The sequence below is a fragment of the Myotis myotis genome, unplaced genomic scaffold, assembly GCF_014108235.1.
Source record: "Myotis myotis isolate mMyoMyo1 unplaced genomic scaffold, mMyoMyo1.p scaffold_m19_p_8, whole genome shotgun sequence".
In the NCBI taxonomy this organism is placed as follows: Eukaryota; Metazoa; Chordata; class Mammalia; order Chiroptera; family Vespertilionidae; genus Myotis; species Myotis myotis.
In genome coordinates, this window is record NW_023416390.1 from 41,601,668 (window position 1) to 41,628,075 (window position 26,408).

A 26,408-nucleotide genomic window follows, 5' to 3' on the forward strand; every position below is an offset into this window, starting at 1 on the left:
CCCATTTTAAACTTAGTTTTTTGCTTTTACCTACTGGATAATGCTCCCCTTCTTTGTTCTTGGTCTAATTTTTTTCTGAGAATAATGAAATAATATAATGGCTAGTAGCATAAATCATCTTTTAAAAGGTACTCCATAAAAAAACATAACCTTTCTAAGTACAACTTTTATAAGAAAGGATTTGTACTAAATCTGTAAAATAATTCTGAAATGTCAATTTGCTTTGGCATTAAAAAGTAAAGCAATCTGCTGACTTATCTATGGTAAAATGAATAAATCTTTTAATTTATGGATAGGACTATTTGTGGCTAGCACTTTTCAAATATATTATAATAACTGAATTCAAATGGTCATTTTCCAAAAATGTTCATTACTGATCCAAAGTCATTAACAGTGATTTAATTGGCCAACAGAAACTGGAAACCTTTCTTCATTAAAGTATTCAGCCTGTCATTCTAAAATGCACTCCCATTTATCAGGCTACAGTGACACACCATAGCATCTGCCTTTTGGAAACCTTAATGCCATTTCAAGCTCAATTCAAAGCATCTTTTGTGCCCAGTTCTCCAGGAAACCATTAAATTGTCATTAAAACAACAAATAACTTGATATCCTCAGAAAGCAAAATATTTCTACTTAGCTTCTAGAAATAAAAAAGCATTGCTGGTGTTAAGATGGGATAAAAGGAGGTACAGAATGAAAAAAATCTTAAATTAAAAAAAGAAAATTTTTGTTTAAAAGAGCTCTAACACTAGAAACCAAACAGTACAAATTCCTATTCATCTAATCTCTACTACCTAAAAGATGTTCTATTGGGTCCTCCTACTATCTCCCAAAGGGACTTCAGCCTCAGTTTTCTCATCTGCAAAGGGATTAAAATCTATAGTCTTTTTCACCTCAAATACCCTCTGATTTTAAGAACTTAAAAAAAGTTACAAAGCAGTTACTTCCAGATTTGCTCCAAGGGATTAAAAAAAAACCCAACTACTTTGTGAGTGGCAGAAGTAGCATTATTATAAGCTCCCCACACTGAGGCAGCTCAGCAGAAAGGGGTGAAAGCAGTCACTGCCAGTCTCCACTGTTATCTGTAATATAGTTTCACTGAATGTGTCCTGTGGTTATGGATCTAATTGTCCTGAAAAGACTGCAAACAACTGCTCCAACAAGATGGAGCACATTAGAACCTCAGCAGGATGCCCAACAGCTAGCCTGTCTGCCTGGTTTTACACCTCTAGTAATAATGCAATTCCACAAGGAACTGAACCATCATTTGAGAAGCCACCCAACAGCCACTGCATATTTAATGATGTCGCTCACCAAGTGCTGGAAAACAGAAGGTGCTTGGAGTGCATCATTAGTTCTGTCAGAAGGATAATTTACACATCTATCTTGTCAAATTTTCTATGGTTTATACTTTTACAATAATCAATCTAACATACATTTGATTAGTGGACTAGAAAGTTTATAAAAAGGCAGTACAGTCAGCATAGCTGTAGCCCCTCATAAACATATATAATAAAAGAATTTAACCCCTTCATGGCAGAGGTCTGTGAGCGTCTTCTGTCAATGATAATAGAATTTGAACTGAGATCAGAAACCATGGCTTATGCAATTAAAGGGACAAGGAATGTTTTTAGTTTTGCTTAACAATTAAGTCTACTACAATGTAGGATTAAGTGTCCTAAAAATAAAATTTAAGTAAAAATGTTCAATGATTCTTTGTAGTAAGACAATTACTGGAAATAGTCTTTATAAAATTCTAGAGAACCTTCTCTGGCTCAGATGAGTTAATAAATTAAAACAACAACAACAAAACAACGGCTCTAATCCAAAAGAGGGATCATACTTCAGAGTAGAAGATTTTTATTCTAGAGCTAACCAACAATAATAATTATGCCATTTGTACAATCTTTATTTGTACTGCAAGGCATTTAGAAATTAGCTGACTATATGATCTGGACACATGAACACACTTGTGCACAACTCTAGTAGCTTCTTAAACATTTGTAGAGCTTATTTTCGGACATAGAAATGATACTCTGTCCTTTATGTAGCATGTCATATTGGAAGAAGGGATAATCTCTATATATATAAAAGCCTAAGCAACTGGCTGACAGGCTGGTAGCTATGATGTGCACTGACCATCAGGGGCAGATGCTCAATGCAAGGCATGGAAACATAGAACAGACTGATGAATCTCCAAGGGAAGGGGTTAAGTGGAAGGGTGGGAAGAGATTAACCAAAGATCTTATATGCATACTAGAGGCCCAGTACACAGATTCGTGCACCGGTGGGGTCCCTCGGCCTGGCCTACAGAGATCGGGCCGAAACTGGCAGTCCAGCATCCATTGAGGGGCCCCGGATTGCGAGAGGGTGCAGGCCAGGCTGAGGGACCCCACTGGTGCACAAATCTGTGCACCAGGTCTCTAGTAGATTAATAAAAATAGAAAAAATAGGTCCCTCAGGACTGGAACATTCCTTGTATGTACAGTTACCCATGAAAAGGCATGTGTACATTCAAATCACATGAAGCTTAATGCTCTTTGCAGACCGGTATTATCTGATGTAGGATATTCACAACACTGACTCAATTATATTCCTTTAACTTCTGATTTTCTAGAAGTATAAACCTAGCCTGAGAGTCAACACTGGAGCTACAGAAAGCCAATTCCAACACCTCTGTAAACAAGATAGGGACCCTGTATTCCACAGCTCATAATTATTATTTTTTTAAAAATATATTTTATTGATTTTTTACAGAGAGGGAGGGAGAGAGATAGAGAGTTAGAAACATCAATGAGAGAGAAACATTGACCAGCTGCCTCCTGCACATCTCCCACTGGGGATGTGCCCACAGCAAGGTACATGCCCTTGACCAGAATCGAACCCGGGACCCTTCAGTCCGCAGGCCGATGCTCTATCCACTGAGCCAAACTGGTTTTGGCAGCTCATAATTATTTTAAATATATAATTCCCAAAGTACTTAAATCAGGCACTTAAGAGTTGTACAAACATTTTAAAGATATAAAAAACATAGGCCAGCCCAATACTACACAAAATAGAAAATAAATGGGGGAAATTCTTTATCTGCTTAAATTAAAAGTGGAGTTCACTTTTTTATCATTTAATTTCTGATAATGTACAGATTGTATAAAACAAGCATTTTGTGTTCTTCCACAATATACAGTACATTTTTAAGTGCTTATTTTTGGAACAGAAAAGATGAAGTTTTGGGGGATACTAAAATCAGAGGCTCAACAATCCTTTTTGGATGCTAACATCTCCAAGAAAGAATGCATTTTGTGGTATGATTAACAGCATAATAGAAGGAACAAATATGTGTATGTAAGGTGGGAGTGGAGTGGGTAGTGAAGGTGTTGTGTGTAGCCAAGCCATCAAAAGTTATCTAGAACTACTCTTTGTGTTCTAAGGGCCTGAAGACTTCGCAGGAACTATGCTATAGTCCTATCTTAAAAGTGATAATGTTCCTTCAGAGGGGTCACAGGTCTCCACCTGAAAAGAGGACTTAGTTGTCCATTTGTTTGTGCAAAGCACATTTTGTGTGTTTGATTTTGGTGGAGGTACATGCTAAATTTAGCCAAATGAGAGATGCTAACAACCAGCCTTTAAAGGCATATGAAATGAGATTATGACTATTCATGAGTCTAATGCTTAAGGATACTTAAAAGTCATGTTTGACAAGATGACAAATTCTTGAATATTATGTTAACAAAGCAATTAATATCTGATAATATTTTTCTCTTATTAAATATTTAAAATGTCAGCCCTGGTTGGTTGGAGCATTGATTGGAGCATTGTCCCGATGCACCACAGTTATCTATAGCTTATTTCTTCTTATTGCTGAGTAGTATTCCATGGTACGGACATACCACTGTTTAGCCATTTATAGTAGTCTCCCCTTACCCTTGATACAAGACCCCCAATGGAAACCTGAAACCATGGGTAGTACCAAACACTATGTATACTATATTTTTCTCTATACCTACATACTGTTTCATTTAAAGGAAACACTTTATGGCTTCTCTTTGGCATATCTGGATTGCCAGCATCACTACTCTTGCACGTTAGGGTCATTTTTAAGTAAAATAAAGGTTACTTCAACACAAGCATTGTGATACCATCACAGTCTATCTGATAACTAAGATGGATAAGTGACTAATGGGCAGGTAGTATATATAGTGTGGATTCACATCCTGGCCAGGATGGAGCATCATGCTACACAGAAGAGCCTACCATTTAGAACTTATAAATTGTTTATTTCTGGAATTTTCCATCTAGTATTTTCAGACCATCAATGACCTTAGGTAACAAACTGTGGAAAGTGAAGCTGTGGAAAAGGGGGACTACTGCGCTAGATGAAGGGCATCTGGGCTGTTTGGGGGCTATTATTAGTAAAGCTGCTCTGAATATTCATGTACAGGTTTTTGTTGTGGACATAAGTTTTCACTTCTCTAATATAAATTCCCAAGAGTGAAACTGTTGGGTAGAATGGTAGCTGCATGTTTGATTTTATAAGAAACTGCCAAACTGTTTACAGAACGGTTGTACCACTTTACATTACTATCAGCAATGCATGATTCATCTAGTTTCTCCACATCTGCCCAGCATTTGATATTGTCACTATTTTTTAATTTTAGCGTTCTGGTGGGTGTTTACATCTTACTATTGAGTTCTGAGAGTTCTTTATATATTATAGATAGAGGTATTGCGTTGGATATGTGTTTGCACATATTTTCTCCCACTCTGAAGCTTATTTTTACATCTTCTTAACAGAGTCCTTCACAGAGCAAACATTTTTAATTTTGATAAGATCCAATTTATCAAATTTTCCTTTAATGAATTGTACTTTTTGTTAGCAGTTTATGAACTCTTTGCCTCACTCTAGATCCTAAAGATTTCCTCCTGTGTTTTTTAAAAAAGTTTTATTATTTTATATTTTACATTTAAGTTGATTATCTATTTTGAATTAATTTTGGTATGAGGTCAAGGTTCTTTTTGTTGTTGCTGCCTATAGATGTTCAACTGTTCCAGCCCCATCTGTTGAATAATCTATATGCTTTTGTATCTTTGTCAATACTTGGACATAATTGCGTGGTTCTATTTCTAGGTTCTCTATCCTGTTCCATTGATCAATGTGTCTTTCCTCCAATATCACAGTCTTGATTACTGTACTAATAGCTATGTCTTGAAATCAGGTATATTGATTCTTATGCCTTTTATTCTTTTTTTTTTCCCAAAATTGTTTTAGCGGTCTAATTCCTTTGCCTTATATGTAAATGTTAGAATAATCTTTTCTATATCTACTAAAAACACTGCTGAAATTTTGGTAGGAAGTGCATTAAACAGACAGATCAATCTGAGGAGAATGGTTATCTTTACTATGTCCAGTTTTCTACCAATCCAGGAATATAGTCTCTCCATTTATTTATATCTTCTTTGATTTTTTTCATTAGCATTCTATAATTTTCAGAATACAGATCCTGTGTTTATTTGGTTAGATTTATGCCTAAGTATGTATATATTTCGTTAGATTTGTGACTATTTCATTTTCTTTGAAGCAACTGTAAATGGTATTGCAAATGGTATTTTAAATTTCAGTTTCCGTATCTTTGTTAATATGTAGAAATGTGGTTTTTGTGTGTACTCTTGTATTCTGCAATCTTGCTGAGCATTTTTTGTAGATTCTTTGAGATTTTCTATGAAAACAAACATATCATCTATAAATAGCAACAATTTTATTTCTTCCTTTCCAATCTGTATGACTTTTATTTCACAATACAGGTTTTTAACAAATGGCCTCAAAACTGAACTTTTGCTCATTCTTTTGAACAGTCTCGTTTTACTTTTAAAGTTTCTGATACTACTGGATTTTGTTAAGATCACACAAAATAGCTAAAAGCAGATGCTCCATAATTATTCTCTGAACAGCAGTAAATAATTTTGGTTAGGTAAAGACACCAATATTTAAACTAAGACTGATAAAATGTAATCAAGGCTTTTTACTTCCCGACAAGGACTTAGGTTTAATTTTTAGCAAATGAACAACTTAAAAACTTAAGTCATAAATTGAAATTAAATATGTGGCTGACATAAACTCTGCTGTTTAAACTGACCAGCTCGTCAGTTACAAAAACAAGCACTATGAAGATTAAGTTAAGCAGGCTTTATATTTCCTATAGCCTCCAGTTCCAGACTACATCTGTTTTCTTTGATACACAAAACCAGAGTTAAAATAGCCCCATTTATCACAGCATGATTGTAGGCAGACAAACCAGCCTGTCTGTTTCCAGATAGTGAAAGCAACTGTTATTAATCACAATTACAGGCCAAACGTTCTAAGAGAAATTGCATCAATATTCTCACAACCCCCAGCCCTCCTGCTCTTGAACTCAAAAATGGTACTGAGAGTGTCATGACGCTGCCTGAAGGTCAGTAAATAAAGGTGCTACTATGAGGTAAACTTGAGTTTGAAGTTCAGGATGCAAATTAAGGAAAATCTTTTTAATATATAAGTAACCTCTCAAAATCTCTATTATTAAATTTAGCAGGACAATTAAACCCACTCTTTAAAATTTATATAAAAAAGTTTCTGCTTTATGAATCTATACTGAATAGCACAGGATATTTGAAATTTACAAATTAGATGATTAACTTTAAGCAGAAAAGCATTTATGAAAATAGATATTTTTTCTATGCCAAATTTTGCAGTCAATAGTGTGAAGGAAATTATTTCTCTTTCAAACAGATTTTAACAGAACTTCTTATAGAGACCAACTGCAGTTTATGGATGAAAATACGTTAAGACAATTGTTGAATCATATCCCTTGAATTTGGAACTTTTTCAAATAAACTGTAACCCCTTGCTCAATGGTTAGGGGGAGGGTTTAAGAATACAAACCATATACTAGACTTACTGGGGTGAACACTTTGTAAGTTATATAAATGTATAATCACTATATTTTACACCTTAAACTAATATAATATTATATGAAAAAAATTTTTCCCACAGTTCTTGATTTCTTTTGGCCACGCGTTTTAAAAAGTACGCACTCACTCGCAAAACACCCAAACATCAGGAATTAGAAGGGCATAAAACATGGAGCTTACAAGCTTGAAAGAATTCACAGCCTTCAGAACAAAACAAAACCAATCAAATACTGACAATTTCTTTGTTCAAAACACAGATATTTTATTTTTAATGCAATTCAAGTTTTTGTTGTTTTCTTTTAAAACACTTTAGGGACAGAAATGAGGCTTCTTGTGTTGCCTGAGGCAGAGCGTGGCTTCTCTTCTTTGAAGGCCTTTTGCAAAATACAGATGCCAGCATTCACTGGCCTCGATGTTTACCACTATCACCATCGCCCCCACCTCCCCCCCCCCCACACACACCCGCCATCTGTAAACACAACATCTTGGCCCACCCTGGGGACAGCGGGCAGGGGCTACAGAGCATCCAAGATGTGACTGATGTTAGTGACCAACTCCTGTCGCTTTTCCGAGATGAGCTTCTCTTTCTTGAGCTTGCCAGCCACCAGCTGCTTACCTTCCATCACTGACTTCAGCACCAGCTCCTTGACCTGGGTATCCAGTTTCTGCATTTCTTTTACATGGTTGCACAGGTCAGAGCACTGTCTTAGGCCTGGACTGCAGCAGAGCAATCTCATGGGTCAAGGCCTTGTATTCCATCTCCAGGCTCTTCTTGCCACTGTTGAGGGACCATTTATACTTAGTGATAGTCTCATCAATGTAACGGTAGAGACCTATCCTCTTATTGACCATGGTTAAGACCTGCTCTGTGACGCAGGCCACCTTCATCCTGGCTTCTTTGGTCGTGTCCCTTGTGATGGAAAAGCAGTCTGATGTGGCTCATGACTGTGAAGAACAAGAGGCTGAAATGGCCGCCACCAGCAGGGGCTCCTGCAGCATGAGCACCTTGTTGAATGTGTGGTGTACTATGATGTCCCGGATGTTCTGTTTTACCAGATTTTTCTTGTAGGCAACAATCACAGGGCAGCCAAATGTGCCCAGATAGGTGTAATACAGCTCATCTGGGACACGGCTGATTTCTTAAGGACTGTCAACTTGGATATTCCTTTGGGCATAGTCTCCACAGTCAGAAAATCTATCGCTTGCTCATAAAATAGCTGGTCCACAAACCTCATCTTCAATGCATACTCCACATCATAGCTTGAGAGGTTGTAGTCATCAATGTAATGGGTCTTTCACCCAACAAAAGAGGGAAGCAAGGCTATATTTCCATTTCCATGGAGTAATCCAAAATAAGGAAGTGGCTAACGAAAACAATGCCAATCTCATCCTGGTAATAACATCCTGGCCATCAGCAGGGAGGATGGTCTTAAAAGAACAAATGGAGGATAAACCACTCTCTGGCTGTCTCTGGTCATCATAGTGTGGAAAAGGCCCCAAGTACAGCCCGGTGTGCTTCAAGTCCACATTTGCTTCTGCAGCAATATCATCCCAGTGAGAAACCTTAATGACTTGCATCATACTGGTGATAGTAAGGAAAGGGCTGTTGTTCGCATAATGTACTTTAATAGCATCCTGACTATAGGCAGGGGAATCTCTAAAAGGTCCATAATCTAGGAGGTTTCCAAACCATGTGGAGTTCCCCAGCTTGGTGCACCTCTTAACATTTTGGGAGGCAAACTTCACATGCATTGTTTGTGTCTTTGTTGGCTAGGGAGTGTACAAATAATGGCTGGCCTCAGACACCACAAACTGTTTTCTCTGATTGAGTGATCTGGGTTGAATATGGCTGAAGCACATAGGTATAAACTGTTTCCACAATGACTGAAATCTTGTCCCCAGATCAAATGCACTGGGAGCTTCACCATTAAGAATCTCCATTTTTACCCTTAACTTTGGTTTCTTGTACTTCCAGAGTTATTCTCTTCCTCATCATTTCCCCTCACATATAGACAGAGGTGTACCAGCTGTGTTTTGAGCTCTGGTTCCGAGGCCAGAAGAAAGGAGGCAGCGTGAGATGTGAAGCTGTCACTTGGGTGCATCAGAATCACCTTGGCAGTCACCTTGTCCAGGTGTCTGCTCAGGTCCATTGTGCACTTCATGTCCTTGCTGACCAGAGGCACCTAAGAAGTAGGAGCAGAAGCAGGCGATGGCAGGGACCTCCATAACCAGGTGAAAAAAAAATTTTTTTAAGTTTTTCTTCCCAGACCTTTTATTTCAAGCTGAGTAACACATAAATCTTTAATGGTCTTTACAGTTTTTCTTTTTCATTTTTTGGGGGGAGGGGAGGGCACTGCCCACAAATTTTTAAAAAATATATTTTTATTGATTTCAGAGAGGAAGGAGGGAGAGAGAGACAGAGAGATAGAAACATCAATGATGAGAGAGAGTCATTGATCGGCTGCCTCTTGCATGCCCCACATTAGGGATCGAGCCCACAACTTGGGCATGTGCCTTGACCAGGAATTGAACCATGATCTCCTGGTTCATAGGTCAGCATTCACTGGCCTCGATGTTATGCTGGTGAGACTATTGATTTTACCTTTTTAAAGAAGCTATTGTTTTTTAAGCACCTACCATATGCAGGACACCTTAGATGCTTTACATACATTATCACATTTAAGTCTTACAATAATCTATGATGTAGGTACTATTATTCCTGTTTTGCAGATGGGAATACTTCAGCTCCGAGAAGTTATTATCCTAAGGTCACACAGCTAGTTAAGTGCAGTGTCAGGAGTCAAATACAGATTTCATTTCAAAGCCTCTGTTCTTTCCCCTATGGTTATAAACCTCTCAAACGTTTATTTGTTTTAAGACCAAGTTTGAATGGAATCTTACATACATAATGCCCCCATGGAAGAACACTAAAATGCTGGTGTTATACAGTAGAGATAGCACTTTATTTTACCTTACTTTTCTACTGAGTGACTATTATTTCTCTTACCCAGAAATATTATGGTTTAATTAAGCCTTTCCATGATTAGACCCTATAATCAAACAAAGCCAGATTATTAAACATTTGAAACTAAATTAGCAATGAAACTAATGTCATTCTAATATGAAAGATTCAGAGCTATATGATAATTTGAAAACTTCCTCAATTCTGTAAGCATTTAGCCACTCAACGTATTTATTGAGCATCTACTACATAAAACAGCCACTGTTCTAGAGACTGGGGAACATAGTGATGAACAAGATAAAGTTAATAACCTCACTGAATTTATTCAAATGAGTAGCACAGAAACTATGCAAAAGGTCAGGAAGACACTTCTAAAACGGTGGCATTTTTCTCAGAGATGAAAATGAAGGGGAAAGTGAGACATACAAATATCTGGGGGGACGGAGGGGATGGGGCAAGAGAAAGAATATCAGAAGAAGAGGGAACAAATAGCAAAGGCTTTGAAGGTTTGATATGTCTGAGGAGTAGCAAGAAGGCCAATACTGCTAGAGGAAAAAAGTAGTAAGAGAAGAGGACTGAGAGAAAGACACACCATGTATAGCCTTGAAGGTTCTGATAAGGACTTTGTATTTTGTTCTGAATGTGAGGAGGAAACACTGAGTTTTAAGAAGATCCCTCTGGCAGCAAGAGCAGCAGCAGGAGAGGCGCAAGAGTGGAAGCACAGACCAGTCAGGATGATGCTGCACTAACTCCATGGCAGTGGTAGTTGATGCCTTCTGGGACTTGGGAGTCAGTAGCGTACAGATGGTGTTTTAAGTCCTGAGGTGATCACTAAGGGAGTGAATGAACACACAGAACAAACTGGCTCAGGGCTAAGCTCTGGGGCACTCCCATGTTTAGCAGTTTAGCAGATAAGCCAGCAAAGCGAAAACCTCCATTTTCCCAGCACATATGAAATACATTTTGTATTCAGGTTTTAGTTCTTCTTCTAAGCAACAGATGAAACTAGGTAGTTTAGTTTGTTTCCATGCAGTCGTATTTTTGACCGCATAGAAAATTTAAATATGAGAAATATGAGGGAAATAAAGGATTTATATTTAAATGAGGCAGAACTTCTAATACATTAATATGCAGTAAAACCTTGCTACCTTCGAGTCAAAAATTTCTAAAAATAAATTATTTCATCAAAGTTGAGAGTCTTTAGCAAATAAAGACCTAATAAGCCTAGAATCTGAAAATGCACATAAATTATACAAGGAGTTTTATTTTAACAAGCTCTGACCTGCACTTCTCTTATTATCTGCTACTGCCGACATGTTAGAAACCTACAATGAGGAAGTATAAAAACAACCAGAGAGTCAAACTGATTTATGTGCAAGGACTTAGAAAACAATGAAATATCTATGATGAAGAAATTAAAATTGTTCATTCATTTGTTTTAACATCTAAAGCAGGGCAAGTAAACTAGTGTCAAAATTAAAAAAAACAAAGAGGTTTTATATTTTAAAAGAAAAAACAGTAATGTTTAGTATTTTGTTTCCTATACTTTTAAAATTGTGTCTCTTTTCAAAGGCTGTTCATTTCACTTTTTAGCTTTTTACCTACTTTCACTATTTTAGGCTCTTAAGCAAGAGAACAGGGACACTGAAGCATGAGGACCTGAATTGAAATTCAACTTCTATCACTCACAATTATTGTTCAGGTCTTTGGGCAAATTACTGTACACTGTACACTCAAGTGTTTTAACCTCTCTTCATTTGAAAGACAGAAATAATATCTACTCTATAGGCATTTCAAGCAGAATTAAGGGAGATTTATGCAGAACACCTGGCAAATATTTTCAACTTTACAAATGTTAATTCCTTTCCCTAGAGCAGCCATGGGCAAACTACGGCCCATGGGCTGGACGGCCAGTTTGAAATGAATAAAACTAAAAAAAAAAAAAGACCGTACCCTTTTATGTAATGATGTTTACTTTGAATTTATATTAGTTCACACAAACACTCCATCCATGCTTTTGTTCCGGCCCTCCGGTCCAGTTTAAGAACCCATTGTGGCCCTCGAGTCAAAAAGTTTGCCCACCCCTGCAGTCTATCTCCCTTCTCTTCACTGTTTCAACATTTGTAGCGTTTACATGTTTATTAAAGTTACCTTTGAGTGCTTTTCAAGGAAAATGGGAAACTTACCTTGTGGTAAAGTGGTAATGATATAAGCCAGCTGGCTTTGATCAGTGGCCTTTTGAGTGTTACAATATTTTAATTTACTAGACTGTAAGATTTTTCAGATAAATAATCACTGTATAATTCTTTGAAACCCTATTGCCTAATGGACCAATAATATTTATAATCTGGGAAGCACACAACAATATTAAAAAGCAGAAGAGATAGCTACTTCTAAGAAAAAAAAAATACATGTAATGTTAGATAATGCTAAATGCTATGGTGAAAAATCAAACAAGGAGAGAGGGATATAGAGAATCCAGGGCAGGGGTAGGAGCTGAATTTTTAAATTTAAATTTAGAATTTAAATTTTTAAATTTGTGGTTACTTTTCCTTATGCTCCTCCCTAAAAATATTTTTACATTTAAAACCTAAATATATCTATTTTTCTAAGCACCACATTATATTGAGGGATATATTCAGAACAAATTTCTATTAAGGGGGACAGGTGGATAATTTCAAAAATTACAATTTTAATAACCGAATAGCCACTGTTTCATTCTTAAAAAACTGCCTTATATAACTTTCATAAACTAGTACTTAGATAGATATATCCTAATTTTTATTAGTGATGTGATCAATTCGTTCATAAAATTTAATATTTACCACAATGGTCACCAACTAACAAAACAGCATTAAAATTAAAAAAAAAATTTTTTTCACATCCTATCTTGATTAATTTATTGAATTCAGGGTGGGCAGAAAAACGACTCTTCAAAATATGGTATAAACTGATGTCCAGTTACATTTCAATAGTAGCTGAAAACACTTACGTTGTTTTTATTTCTTTCCCTTTAAAAACTTTTGCTGCAATGGTCAAATATCCGTGAGGCAAGCTAGGTGGTCTTAGGGAACATGAAGTTCCCTGAGAACTCAGAAGGCTGTTTAGGTTCCTATCTAAGCAGGCTTGTCAAGTCAAACTTCTGTCGGCTACTGCCATACCTAGACTACCTCAGTGACAGACACAATCTTCCAAGAAATTTCAAGTGCTTTCATATTATTTATATTATGACTCTCCTGGCATTCTACCAAATCAAACGTTTTTTACATTAGGAATATCAGAAATTTACATGAGGAATAACAAAAAAAAAAAATACCTCCGTGGTGATGCGATAGACTCCCTCCATTAGCGAGGATTTCCTCTCTAGCAGCTGCCTATATTTGGAAACAATACAACAAATAGATTTCACACTTTGAAGTGAGCGGAAGATCCAACTTCCAAAGGAGGCACATATTTTCTGGGTGAAATGATAAATCAGAAGCCTCGTTATCCTTTCTGCATTTTTTAAAGCAATTAAAATATATAGCCTAGCTTTACATTTTTTTCCAGTAAATGGTCAAAATATCTGCAATAGTCACTTCCAGATTCTAGAAAAGAAAAAAAGGCAAAACAATCAATTTTGCAGCACTAAGTTGTTAATAATAAAAAACGTTTTGTAAAGACAAAACCAGGTTCTACTCTGAAGTTAACATCTCACTCTACCAATAAATAATAGTAACTAACATTTCTTGACTGCTTATTGTATGTCCAGAAAAGCACTAAGCAATTTTCCTACAATAACTTATTTATTTTTTATCATAGTCTTATGGAATAAGTACAATTACTCATATTTCACAGTTAAAGAAAACGAGGCTTAGATAGTTAAATTATTGACATAATAGCATGCATTGGACATTAGACTCAAGATTACTTACAAAGTTATCAGGAATCAACCATAAAAGCCCTTTTGGGGCAAATTACTTGTCATACCTACTGCTATTTAAGGGTGCAAAAAAAACACCTTCCTTTATCCTCCCAACATATTGGGTCTTGACTAGGCTCTTTATAAAGCACTATGGTGAGAAACATAAAGGCTTAAAGCACAATAAAGAATCACTGAAGTACGGGGTGAAAAAAGGGTAAAGAAACTGAAATTATATTCAACTCATGAGAATGTAATAGCAATAAAGTGAAATATCTACATAGCCTTGAACCTCTCAGAATTACTCAGGTTGTACAAACCATCAGGGAGATAGGCCAGGGTAGAAAAGGGTCCATGTGGGATACATAGCAAATATCTCGTTGCAAAGTAATTTATAGGAACCCTCATCATAAATATGGTATGATTTTTCAAATGAATTTTTTCAAATGAATCATAAATATGGTATGATTTATGCTCTAAGAGATTATATCTTCTAACAAATTATTTTAAATAAAATAATAACTACTTGAAATTAGTAACACTTAAAGAATGGCAATTTGGACTGTGAAGGAAGGAATAATTTCACTCTTTAGTACTACAGGGAAGGAGCACTGGGCAGCCAGAGGGCAATACAAAAACACTGAAAGGTTAAAATGATGGAAAAGAACTTGAACTTTTGAGGGTGATGGGTATGTTCATTATTTTTATTGGGATGACGATTTCACTGGTGTATGTAGGCATAAAAATTAATCAAACTATAAGTATTTGATTTACTTTATTTCAATTTTACTTCATAAAAGAGGCATAGGCAGGAACCAACCAAACCCTATCTATGGTTTGGGTCTAAACGTGTCCACTGAAAATCACCTTGTAGTTTTATCTTTGGTAGGCATATAACAGAGTTAAAACTCTGGGACACCTGAGGTTTTGACAAACCTCAGTGTCTTCCCAGTTCATTTTTCTAGTCTGTTTCTTAAACTCTAGGCATACTTGTAACAAGAAATATTGACCATCAAACAGAAGGTTTTATAAAAATTAGAGGCTTAAGGCTATTTAAGAAATGTAGTAAAACTGCTAGCAAATGAACCTTAATGGCCTACATACAGCTTTAGCAAACAAAGTATAAACCTAGAATAAGGATATTATAGCAACACAGACCAAAAGCATTAGGGCTGCTGACCTCAATAGCCACCATCTGGAGATGAGTGGGCTGCCACAGTGATATCAAGGATTCCCCCATTCTGTTGTTATTTAATTTCACCTGGTATTATGTACTATAAGTAACAATTAAAAAACAATCACGAGCTACAGAATATTAATTTTAGAACATTGTAATATATGTATAGAAGATTAATTTTAGACTCAGTATACAAACCAGTGCAATAAATATGCTTCTCATTTCTATGGGATATCAACCAGGTAAACCACAAATGATCAAAGAGTCTAATTAAAATTTATAAATTGATGGCAAAGATTATCAAAATTAATAAAAGAATGTAAGAGCTATATTGATGTATGCAAAATTACCTCAGTTTGGTCAAACACAGTCAATGGATCACTTATTCCCCTGTAGTTAAAGGCAAAGTAGAAATAGATACATGCACCTGCATCATAAGTCTGCGTCACCCTAAAAATCAAACAGACAGAATCACAAGACTTTAGTTGAGTGAAATCAGACTTAATGCCTGGAAACTTAAAGGCAAGATCATCTGAATGATTTGCTTAAGCCATAATCTCATTCTCTACCCAGACTCTTACTCCATGGAAGAAATTCAGATTGGCTGGACAAAGGATATACAGAAACTATTTGTACTATTTTTACAACTTTTTTTTTTTTGGTAAATCTGGATTATTATCCCCCCAAAATTTAAAAATTTTAAAGCAATGTAAATGTTTCTCCAATTAGCCTGAAATAAATAAAAACCCCACCTCCTTAGAAGCGATTTTTTAAAAAACAGTATATTGTAGCTAAAAGCAGCCCAAAACAAACTAGCTGGAACTTAGTGATCCACTGTAAGTCTTCTAAACTTCCTCAAAATTAATAGAAATAAGTATGAGACCTTAAAGCCAGGCATAAAGAGAAATGCACAAATACCGAAAATAATCAGACTAGATAAAAAAATGCATCTTCGCTAAGTTCACATTTAATAATTTGTAAGGACTTTGAAAACAAAGTGAATTGTACAAATTGTATATATACACACACACATATCCTATATAATAAAAGCAAAACATGCTAAGTGTTTGACCATTTGGTCAGCCACTGGACCAGTCGCTATGATGCGCACTGACCACCAGAGGGCATATGCTCTGACCAGTACGTTAGCTTGCTGCTGGGGTCCGGCCAATCAGGACTGGGCAAGAGGGCCGGACATGCCCTGGAGCCCTCCTGTGGTCCCTCCCCGGCAGGTTAGCCCCCATTGAGACTGGGCAAGATGGCCCGATTGGCCTGATTGCCAGCCAGGCTGAGGTACCCAACCTGTGCATGAAATCATGCACTGGGCCTCTAGTAAATAAATATACATACACACATATATCTGGGCTTTCAAAATGCAAATAGGTGAAGCAACTAAAAGGGAGCTAAGGGAATCATAGCCAAATCTCTGAATAGAATTCACAGAGTTCCCACAAAGAATTTAACAGAAAAAGGGAATACTCTTCTTACTACACAATACAACAGAATCTAACCTAAAATTTTAATGGCCTTTTAGGCCAAATGTTAGGTGCCTCAGAACAGAAGAAATGAACTATTTAACAATAATACTGTCAATTTGCCAGCTGTGTTTCTCTTCTAGTGTTAATTCACTCTCATAAAAAAGAGTGAAAATATTCCCTTGAATATTTTCATTTTAAGTACCAGACTTAGAAAGTTTAAGAAAAACTAGAGAACCAATTTAACTATGATGGCATTATCATTTCGAATAATCAAATTTAAATAAACTTCAAGGATACAGGAATGAAATTAGTTTTTAGCAAAGTAAAATATACATCATTTGTGAGAATAGTTAACATGAATAAGTAGAAAATGTAACTAAAAATTAACAGAGTATTGCCACCTTCCAACAAATACAGGATCAATATTACACAGTTCAGTTTTCAGTGGATAAGAGGCTTCTAAAGTCAAAAAAGGGCTGGATTGATAAGTATTTCAAAGAAAAACAAAGTAGAAATAATGGAACACCTTTTAGAAAACTTCAATTTTGGTCCATTTCAGATAGTGACTCAGATCTAACACATTTTAATAGATCAATTCTATCACTTAAGATAAGTTAAACACTAACTGCTTCCAAAATCATCTTGACAAGTGATATTGTGGCTGCCAGTCATTCTACTATTCTTTAATTTCTAAAAGTGTTTGTGCTGTACACTTTATGGAGTATTTTAACTTGTCAGATTCCCTGGCTAGGAATTCCTTTCCATAAAACTTCTTCAGAAAATTTAGGGCTGGAATTTCTATTCCAGTAGACAAAGTACATTTTAACAGACGGAAATGAGATGAACTAAATAAATGCACCTTACAGCTAAATTATTTTCCTTGGGATCTTTAATTTCAATGATATCTATAATTACTTTTAATTATGTTTTCTTTCTTAATCTTTGTTATTAATTATTAAATCATTTTAAAAATCTAGTTTAAAAAATATACCTCACACATTTACTTTCAACACAGAATAATCTCCTTGTCCACTATTAAGCAGTTCAAATCAAACTAAAGTCAAATTCTTATTAAATGCTAGTTTAATCAAGTATGAACTAGAAAAACTATATTTAAAATTCCTATTTATCAAAACCATTCAAATAACTAGACTTTGCACATTCTAAACTTTGATTTTATAAGATAATCACAGAAGTTGAGCACTTAAGCCTTTCAAAGATTATTTCTATAAAATCAGCTACTTAATGACATATGGCCAATTCAGTCTAGTATATCAAGTCTATCTACCTACAATACATAATAAATATCCTTAGGTCTTGTGAGTACCTTCTGAAGAACCAAGACTTAGGTGTTGTTATAGATAGCCTAAGGCAGGATATTTTACTTCCCAATCACTTTCAATAAGCAGTGATTTATCACAATGATATTTTCATGACGGAAAGAGAGAAGTCTCCAGAGATATTGAATAGGGAGGTGGGACAGAAAGAGAAAGGAGAGATAAAATCTGTTAAGTTGCCAATGGACAAGACAAAAAAATAAAAATTCCTTAGCAGTATAGTAATAGATTCTATAATTTTAACTGTTTCAAATTTTACTGATAACAAATGACTTTTTAATTATTAGGCCTGGTTTATTTTTAGTAGTATAATAACAGGCCTGAGAGACTAGATCAGTGATGGCAAACCTATGACAGGCATGTCAGAGGTGACACGCGAACTCATTTTTTGGGTTGATTTTTCTTTGTTAAATGGCATTTAAATATATAAAATAAATATCAAAAATATAAATCTTTGTTTTACTATGGTTGCAAATATCAAAAAACTTCTATATGTGACATGGCACCAGAGTTAAGTTAGGGTTTTTCAAAATGCTGACACGCCCACTCAAAAGGTTCGCCATAACTGGACTAGATTTGTAAAGAGAACAATAAAGTACAGCAGGTGCTCATACAACATTTCATTCAATGTTGTTATAACATTGACTAGAGGCCTGGTGCATGAAATTCGTGCACGAGTAGGGTCCCTAGGCCTGGCCAGCTATCAGGGCTGATCTGCAGGGCTGATCCACTGGCACCCACCTTGGCTGGCCTGGCACCACCCGCTCACCAGCCCAGTCTCCCCCCCCCCCCCCCCACCGCCTGTCCCCTCCCTCTGTGGGGTGACAGGTGGGGCAATCGGGGGGGGGGGGGCAGCCTGCTTTGGCTGGACTGGCGCCACCCGCTCGCCGGCCCCACTCTCTGCCACCGCCACTGGTTGGGGCCTGCAGGCTGGGGACAGCTCCTGTGTTGAGCGTCTGCCCCCTGGTGGTCAGTGCATGTCATAGCGACTGGTCGATTTGCATATTAGGCTTTTATAATATAGGATGAGATGCCTGATGAGCTGTAGTAGGAACTTAACTCTTGCTTCTATCGATTAGCCTAAGGTAAAATTAGTTTCATTATACATCGTTTTGCTTAAAGTCATAGAACCTGTTGACACTATTAAGGATTTATTGTATCAACTTGGGTTGATAATATAAATATATTTTTCTTAGACTTTAAGACAAAAGTTGCATTTTTAAAGACGACTCCAAATTTTTTTTACAAGTACATTCTTACACCTCTATTTGGGAAGATTCTCTCCAAGATCAGCCACTACGCCGTCAGTAGCTTTGCTATAAGCCTTGTACATTACTAGGCCCTCTCTTTTCCTTTTCTTCAGATATACCAAATGCCCAGCCAATAACCTCTAAACCTACATTTTTAGGTTTCACTTCTTTGACTCTACCCCAAATACACATGTTCTACATGTTAATACACAGATTTGACTGGGTGCTTCCTGAAATGCTCTTCAAAGCCTCTACCACATCAGAAGCAGAAAAGACCATTTTGAAGAGATCCTGATTTACATGAACAGTTAATGTGAGAAAGGTGCTTTCTTCACAGGCCCTGTTAGGATTTTACTTTCTTACCCAGCAGATGCACAATTTATCAAATTCTAAAAGACATCTGTTTCAATGAGAGAAAACAGCAGAACTGAGAAACACAATATGGCAATAGGGAAGTATACGAAAAGAGGATGTAAAGAGAAGACAAAAAAAAAATCACAGAAAATATAGCAGTTTAAAGCGTACAGAAGCATTTCTAGTCTTGCAAAGCAAATATATGCAAATTATCACGCTATGTCAAAATATTAAGACATTAACAACTGAATGCTTTCATGAGGACTTGTCTTTGGGGAGTTAAACAAAATATCCAAAATTCCCTTTATTCTCATTCCAATAACATTTGAGAGAATTCAAATGCTCAGTTCAATCTAAATATATTTAATCTTCTAGTGTTTACACAGAAAATTAATATCAAAAGATTTAGTACAAAATATCCCTTTCTCAAGAAAACCTTCATCGGGGTTGCTGCTATTTAACAAAGAGAACAAGATCTTCAGTTAAACATGACTCAATACGGGGCATAAATATCCAATATGGAAGACACCAGCCACACGTGTTTTAAATTTAAATCATTTGAAATTAAATAAAATTTAAAATTCAGTTCCATTCACATTAACCACATTTCAACAGCTCAAAAGCCACATGTGCCTGTGGCAACCCTTCTGGACAGGGCATATACAAAACATTTCCATTAATGCAGAAAGATCTATTGGAAAGCAGAGTTAATCTTCATTTGGATCTTTTGCTCCACTCTTTCCTTAATTCCACACACATTCATTTAATCAACAATTGAGAAAATATTTAAAGTGTTTTTTCTTTATTGAAGAACTATGTTGCCTGTGTATGTAACTTATAGTTCCCTGACTATACACACACACAAACACACACACACACACACTGAGTGGCCAGATTATTATGACCACCTGACGTTTGTAGGCAAATTAACTATAATTTCGCGCTGAAGTTGCTAGAGGGCCAGACAATTATAAACAGGGAAGCAGGTTGTTTACCACGACAGAAGTGATATTTTTCTGAAGATATGGGTAAACAACGCGATTTAACATATTGCGTACCGCACAGAAATCTCTAAGACATACACCAGGGACCGCACGTTTTTGGGTAAACTGCACGTTATTTAAATCATCATAATGCACTTTAGGTGTTGTTTTTCAATAATTATAATATTTTTATTTACAAAAACAATTAAAGTTCCTAGTACTTTTTTAATATATGGTACTGCGTAAAACATTTTCCTCTATGAAGAGGGACCAAACAAAATTTACATAAGTATCTAGATTCGCTCCTTTTTCCATGGGCGTGAAAAACGAGAACACTCGTGAGCGGTCCTTAACAGATGACGCGCGAAACACGAGAAAACTCCTGAGCGGTACGAAATGTGTTAACAGCCTTTGAACGTGGGATGATAGCTGGCGCTCCGAGCCATGGAGCGAGTATCAGCAAAACAGCTGAATTCGTTAAATGTTCAAGAGCAGCTGTTGTTAAAGTGTTTAAAGACTGGACTGTCAGCCGAAAATCTGGGTCTGAATGTGCGAATTGTGGCCATCAGCGACTAGTCAATGTTAGGGCAGAACGGAGAGTGGCAACACTGGTACAAGACAACAGAAGGGCAACAGTGCATCAAATTGCTATAGATCTTAATCAGGGATCCTCTCAAATGATCTCTGAAAACATTGTTCGCTGTACATTGCATCGTATGGAATATGGAAGCCAAAGGCCTGTTCAAACACCTTTGCTATCTACAGTTTCCAAGATAAAACGTCTCCAATTTGCATAGGAACACAAGGATTGGACAGTCGAGCATTGGAAAAAAATCATGTGGTCTGATGAATCATGTTTCCAGTTGCATCATGCAGATGGCAGAGTGAGAATTTGGCGGAAACAGCATGAAAGCATGCACCCCACATGCATGAGTACAACCCTTCAAGCTGGTGGGGGCAGTGTTATGCTTTGGGGCATGTTTTCCTGGCATGATTTGGGCCCTTTAATTAGTTTGGAACAATGTCTGAATAGCACAACATACCTAAGTATCATTGCTGATCAAGTTCATCCTATCATGTTGATGGCATATCCCAATGGAGATGGCTTCTTCCAACAAGACAATGCACCATGCCATGGTGCTTGTATTGTGCAGGAGTGGTTTCAAGAACATGAGGGAGACTTTACCTAGCTTAGGTGGCCCCCACAATCACCAGATCTCAATCCAATTGAGCATTTGTGGGACAAAGTTAAAAGAGCCATCAGGCAGCTGGTTTCATAACCATTAAATCTCACAGAACTGGAAAGTGCTTTCATCAGGCATGGTGTCAGATTCCTGGCATCACCTTTCAACATCTTGTAGAGTCAATGCCAAGAAGAATCGCCGCAGTATTGAAGGCAAAAGGTGGCCCAACGAAGTACTGATGGGGTGGTCATAGTAATCTGGCCACTCAGTGTATATATAATTTATAGTTTCAGTTAAGAAGGTCTTTTCTTATTCCAGGTGCTCAGACATTTGGGTCTTCATCATCGTGCTATCCAGATAGCTACAAGCTCACTCACCAAAGGGGTGTTTTACTTCTCAAGGGCCCAGGACTGCTAAAAACGCTAGTGGCACAATCCTAACAAGGTGGCAAGTGAAGTTTAGGAAAGCTTGCTAAGTAGAATAGACTGAAGCTTCTCTTCAGCTAACCAATTATTCCTCATTAATTAAAAAATAGTTTTTTTCAAAATAAGAAGTACTATAAGAACAATAAAAAACTCACCTGCATGTAGAAAGAGGAGCAAACTGAACGCCCTTCTCTTTACATTCTCTTATTATTCTTTCTTTCACATTTCTACAGAGATCTACAACTCTAGAAAACATAATTGAATGCCATATTAAGTTTTCAAATAAGTTACAAAAAAATCTAATAAATGCTGCTTTATCTGGTATCCTTCAAGTCAGAAATTCTCTTAACTAAAGCTGTTATACTTATTCCTTAAAAAATGAAAAAGAACCTTTATCACTCCAATTGAGTCTTCCATTAACAACTTTAAAGGGAACAAACTCTTTTCTTTATAACCATAGGAAAGACAACAGTATACTCTAGTCTCCAGAAGACTGTTTCCTACACTTAGAAAAACCCAATTTCAAAATAAATTTAATTGCAAGATTTTAAAAACTTTAAAGCTATAAACATGTTAATAAAATTCAATTCTAGATTATAGAAGTACCAATCTTATATCCAAGTCTAAAAAGTTTTTAATTTAAAATAATTTAATTAATAATCATGATATTATACCCACCTGTTCAATAGCCTATTCCAAAGCACTGAGCTAACATCCAGTTCAACAAAACTGACTGGACATGTAACCCTGTGTAAAGCTAGTCTTTTTATTAAGTCAATAAAAACAGATGAGGGGAGATTGATAATATTTAACAATCTATGTTTTAATGTGAGTTGTAACATATTGTTCTAACTACATACTTTGTTTCATATGAAAAATAAAACTCTTAAAGTATATAAAAGCCACTTTATCCTCCAGTAAATATCCTGGCTATGTACTGATACTGATTCCGTATTTTAAACCCTGGTGTCCTTAGAGTCATGAGAATAGAAAAGATACCAAAGAAACTCCAAAGATTGACCTATCTCTAGACTCAAGGCTGATTTGATTGTGTGAAAACAAATGTGATGAAAATAATAACAGTAAATAGATTATGCTTTATAAAACATTAAAGTTATCTACATTTCCAATAAAAACGAAAGATATATGAATAAAATATAAATATGAAAAGGGTTTTAATATTTTATTAGCATGTCACATTTTATTTTTATAAATGCATACAGTACTTGAAAGTTTTATAAATTCTAATTTTACAAAACAGTGCTCTTAAATTCTGCTTTATTCTATGGGAGCTGTAGGCAAACACAATTTATCAATATTATCTATGCTTCATTTATGGAATGGTAAGAATGCATGTTCTTATTGTGTGGTTTTTAATCCTTACAATGAGGATGTTTTACTGATTTTTTAGAGAAGGGGGAAGGGAAAGAAAGAAACATCGATGTAAGAAAAAAACACCAATTAGTTGCCTCCCATATGCACCCCCACTGGGATCAAACTTGAAATCTAGGTATGTGCCCTGACTGGGAATCGAACTGGCAACCTTTAAGTGCACGGGATGACGTTCCAACCAACTGAGCCACACCAGCCAGGGGAAGAATGTGTGTTTTTAGAAAACCTGTGGTAATTTATATTATTGAAATATAAATTTACATTACTGAAATTTTGAAAATCCATTTTAAAAAAAGAAATACTTTAAGAGGTTAATAAATATTACAAATTTGTAACATCACTCTAGAAAACAGAACTTTAGTGCTAAATAAGAATTATAATAACCAATAATAATAATAATGAGGAGGAGAAGGAGATGGGATAAAGAACAAAATTGAAAGGTTATAACCGTTAATGGGGTCCTTTCTAGAAATGGTTTGTAGGGAGTTCTGAAAGTATTCTCTCACAAAACTTGTGCAAAGGTCGATACAATCTATTTGGACCAATCATCTCTATATATAAAAGCCTAAGCAACTGGCCGACCAGACGGCCAGTAGCTATGATGCGCACTGACTACCAGGGGACAGATGCTCAATGCGGGAGCAGAAACCACAGGCATGGAAACATGGAATAGACTGATGAATCTCAGAGGGAAGAGGGGAGAAGGGAAGGCAGGAAGAGATTAACCAAAGATCTTATATGCATACTAGAGGCCCTCATGCACCAGTGGGATCCCTTGGCTTGGCCTGCACCCTCTCGAAATCCAGGACCCCTCAGGGGAAGCTGGACTGCCAGTTTTGGCCCAATCCCTACAGGCCAGCCCAAGGGACCCCACTGATGCATGAATCCATGCACTGGGCCTCTAGTATAGGAGGTAAGCATAACTGTGTATACTTTTAAATTTTCAACTGATCTACTAGCAAATTTAACACTATTAACTATTTCCTTCTTGACAAAAATTTCCCAGGGTTTCTCTCTCATTACTGGTTTTCCTCCAAATCATCTGGATATTATTCCTCGATCTCCTTTGCTCTTACTTGTATGATTATCCCTTAAATGTTGAGGTTCCCTGGACTTCTTTCTTAGGCCCTAAAAAACAATTAAAAAAAATAAAACACCAAGGGAGCAGAAACAAACACTTATATCTGCTCCCTTGGTGTGTTTTTTTTTTATTTTTATTGTTTTTTTGTTGTTGATAATCCTCACCCAAGGATATTTTTTTCCATTGGTTTTTAGAGAGAGTGGAAGGGAGGGAGAGAGATGGAGAGAAACATCGATGTAAGAGAGAAACATCAATTGGTTGCCTCTGCATCCACCTGGGAAAGAGCCTGCAACCGAGGTACATGCTCTTGACCAGACTTGAACCCAAGACCCTTCAGTCTGTGGGCTTACCCTCTAACCACTGAACCAAACTGACTAGGGCTGCTCCCTTGGTTTTAATCACAGTCTCATGCTGGTGTATTCAAAATCTTTAAATCTCCACTTGGACCTCTTAGAGAGAGCTATTTTTTAGGCTGCTTTCTTACACTATTTCAGAGTACCTCCATAGAACTCTATGCAGAAAATGCACTGGACTACAGGGACAGTTGTGTTAAGGCCACTGAGAAATACACAAAAACTAGTAGAACCATAATTCCTTAAGATATTTATGCATGAAAAAGTCAAGTGATCTAATGAGTGAGGGTTGAAGACTGTGATCCCATGGGTTGCTGCTAAACATGATCTCTATACAGCTTAGGTTTGAAAGAAAAAACATTGCTAAATGGATAACAAATTTCATGCCAGGAAAGTAGCTGCTTTCCGTTAATTTTATTTCTTAAAACTTCAGCTGAAGAAGTTGTTTTAAATGAAAACAAACCAAATATGTAGTCTTATGTATAAAACAGATATTGCCAGTAAGTCAATTAAATATGTAAGTATATACAAAGAAAGGGTAAATAAAAATAAAAGATAGTGCATGATTAGCTTCCACAGTTGGAAAAATAAAGACAAAATGACAACCATCAGTTAATAATGATTAGTGACAAGAAAATACATACTACCGAAGAAGTAACACTATAATAACCCACTTTCACCCTGCAAGGAAAGGTATTAAATACTAAAATGGTATTTGAGACAACAATGAACAGCTGCCAAACTATATATGTTGTTCAAAAGTGTCAGATGTCAATGAGTTAATTCTTTTTATTGACAAGATTTATTCCCCTCTAAATTAAATTAGAATAAAAAGCTGTGATTAACAGATCCATACTATAAAATTTGGTTATCTTACAAGGTATAGAATACGAGCATCAATGCACCCAAAATCATAACCCATCGTAGATGAACACTGGATGTAGAAAAGTAAAAAGTTTTCTGGGGGAGGAAAAAAGGACATTAGGGTAGAACAAAATGTTAAGATATGTAATATCTAAAAGACAGATTGATGGGGGTTTATAGATTTAAAATAATTTGTTAATTTTATAACTAAACAGTAAAATATAAGATATCCTAGAATAAAATGTAATAACAATCTCCTTAAGAATTTTTATGAGTTAACTCAGAAGTCTACTTTCATAAAAATTTATTTTAGAGAAGGAGAAAGAGAAAGAGAGAAAGATCAATATGAGAACACTACATCACTCGGTTGCTTCCCGTACGCCCTAACCAGGGATCAAACCTGAAACCTCACTACATGCCCTGACTGGGAATTATATCTGTGACCTTCGATGCTCCAACCCAACTGAGCCACACAGGCCAGGGAACACAGTCCACTTTTTAAGAAAACCACCTCATATTTCCTAATCAGTTTTTATTACTAATTTCCTAACCAATATCTGTATGTGTATGCAATTTAAAAATAGTACATAATTTCTTAAATTAGGTATCTTTTAGAAATCAATTAAATGCAAGTTAAGATCTTGCTTAACAGTATGCACACAAATATCAAAAGCTAAATAATGTATCACAAAAAACTTAAATGGTTTTATAATTTGGGG

At 36.2% G+C, this 26,408-nt stretch overlaps 1 protein-coding gene across 4 annotated transcripts in view; it reads right to left on the reverse strand.

The window, feature by feature from the left end:
* The window catches only part of AGPS (alkylglycerone phosphate synthase), a 134,753-nt gene that overhangs the window by 5,136 nt on the left and 103,209 nt on the right, over positions 1-26,408 (reverse strand). For 2 of the 4 annotated variants that reach the window (XM_036319243.1, XM_036319246.1), the window contains exons 17-19: positions 22,155-22,244; positions 15,339-15,438; positions 13,227-13,284 (exon numbers count right to left, since the gene is read on the reverse strand). In XM_036319243.1, coding sequence (XP_036175136.1) covers positions 13,227-13,284; positions 15,339-15,438; positions 22,155-22,244 — 248 coding nt within the window. Of the gene's footprint in view, positions 1-7,391; positions 9,169-9,429; positions 10,742-13,226; positions 13,285-15,338; positions 15,439-22,154; positions 22,245-26,408 lie in introns of those variants that run through there. The other 2 variants (XM_036319244.1, XM_036319245.1) reach the window with 2 other exon arrangements.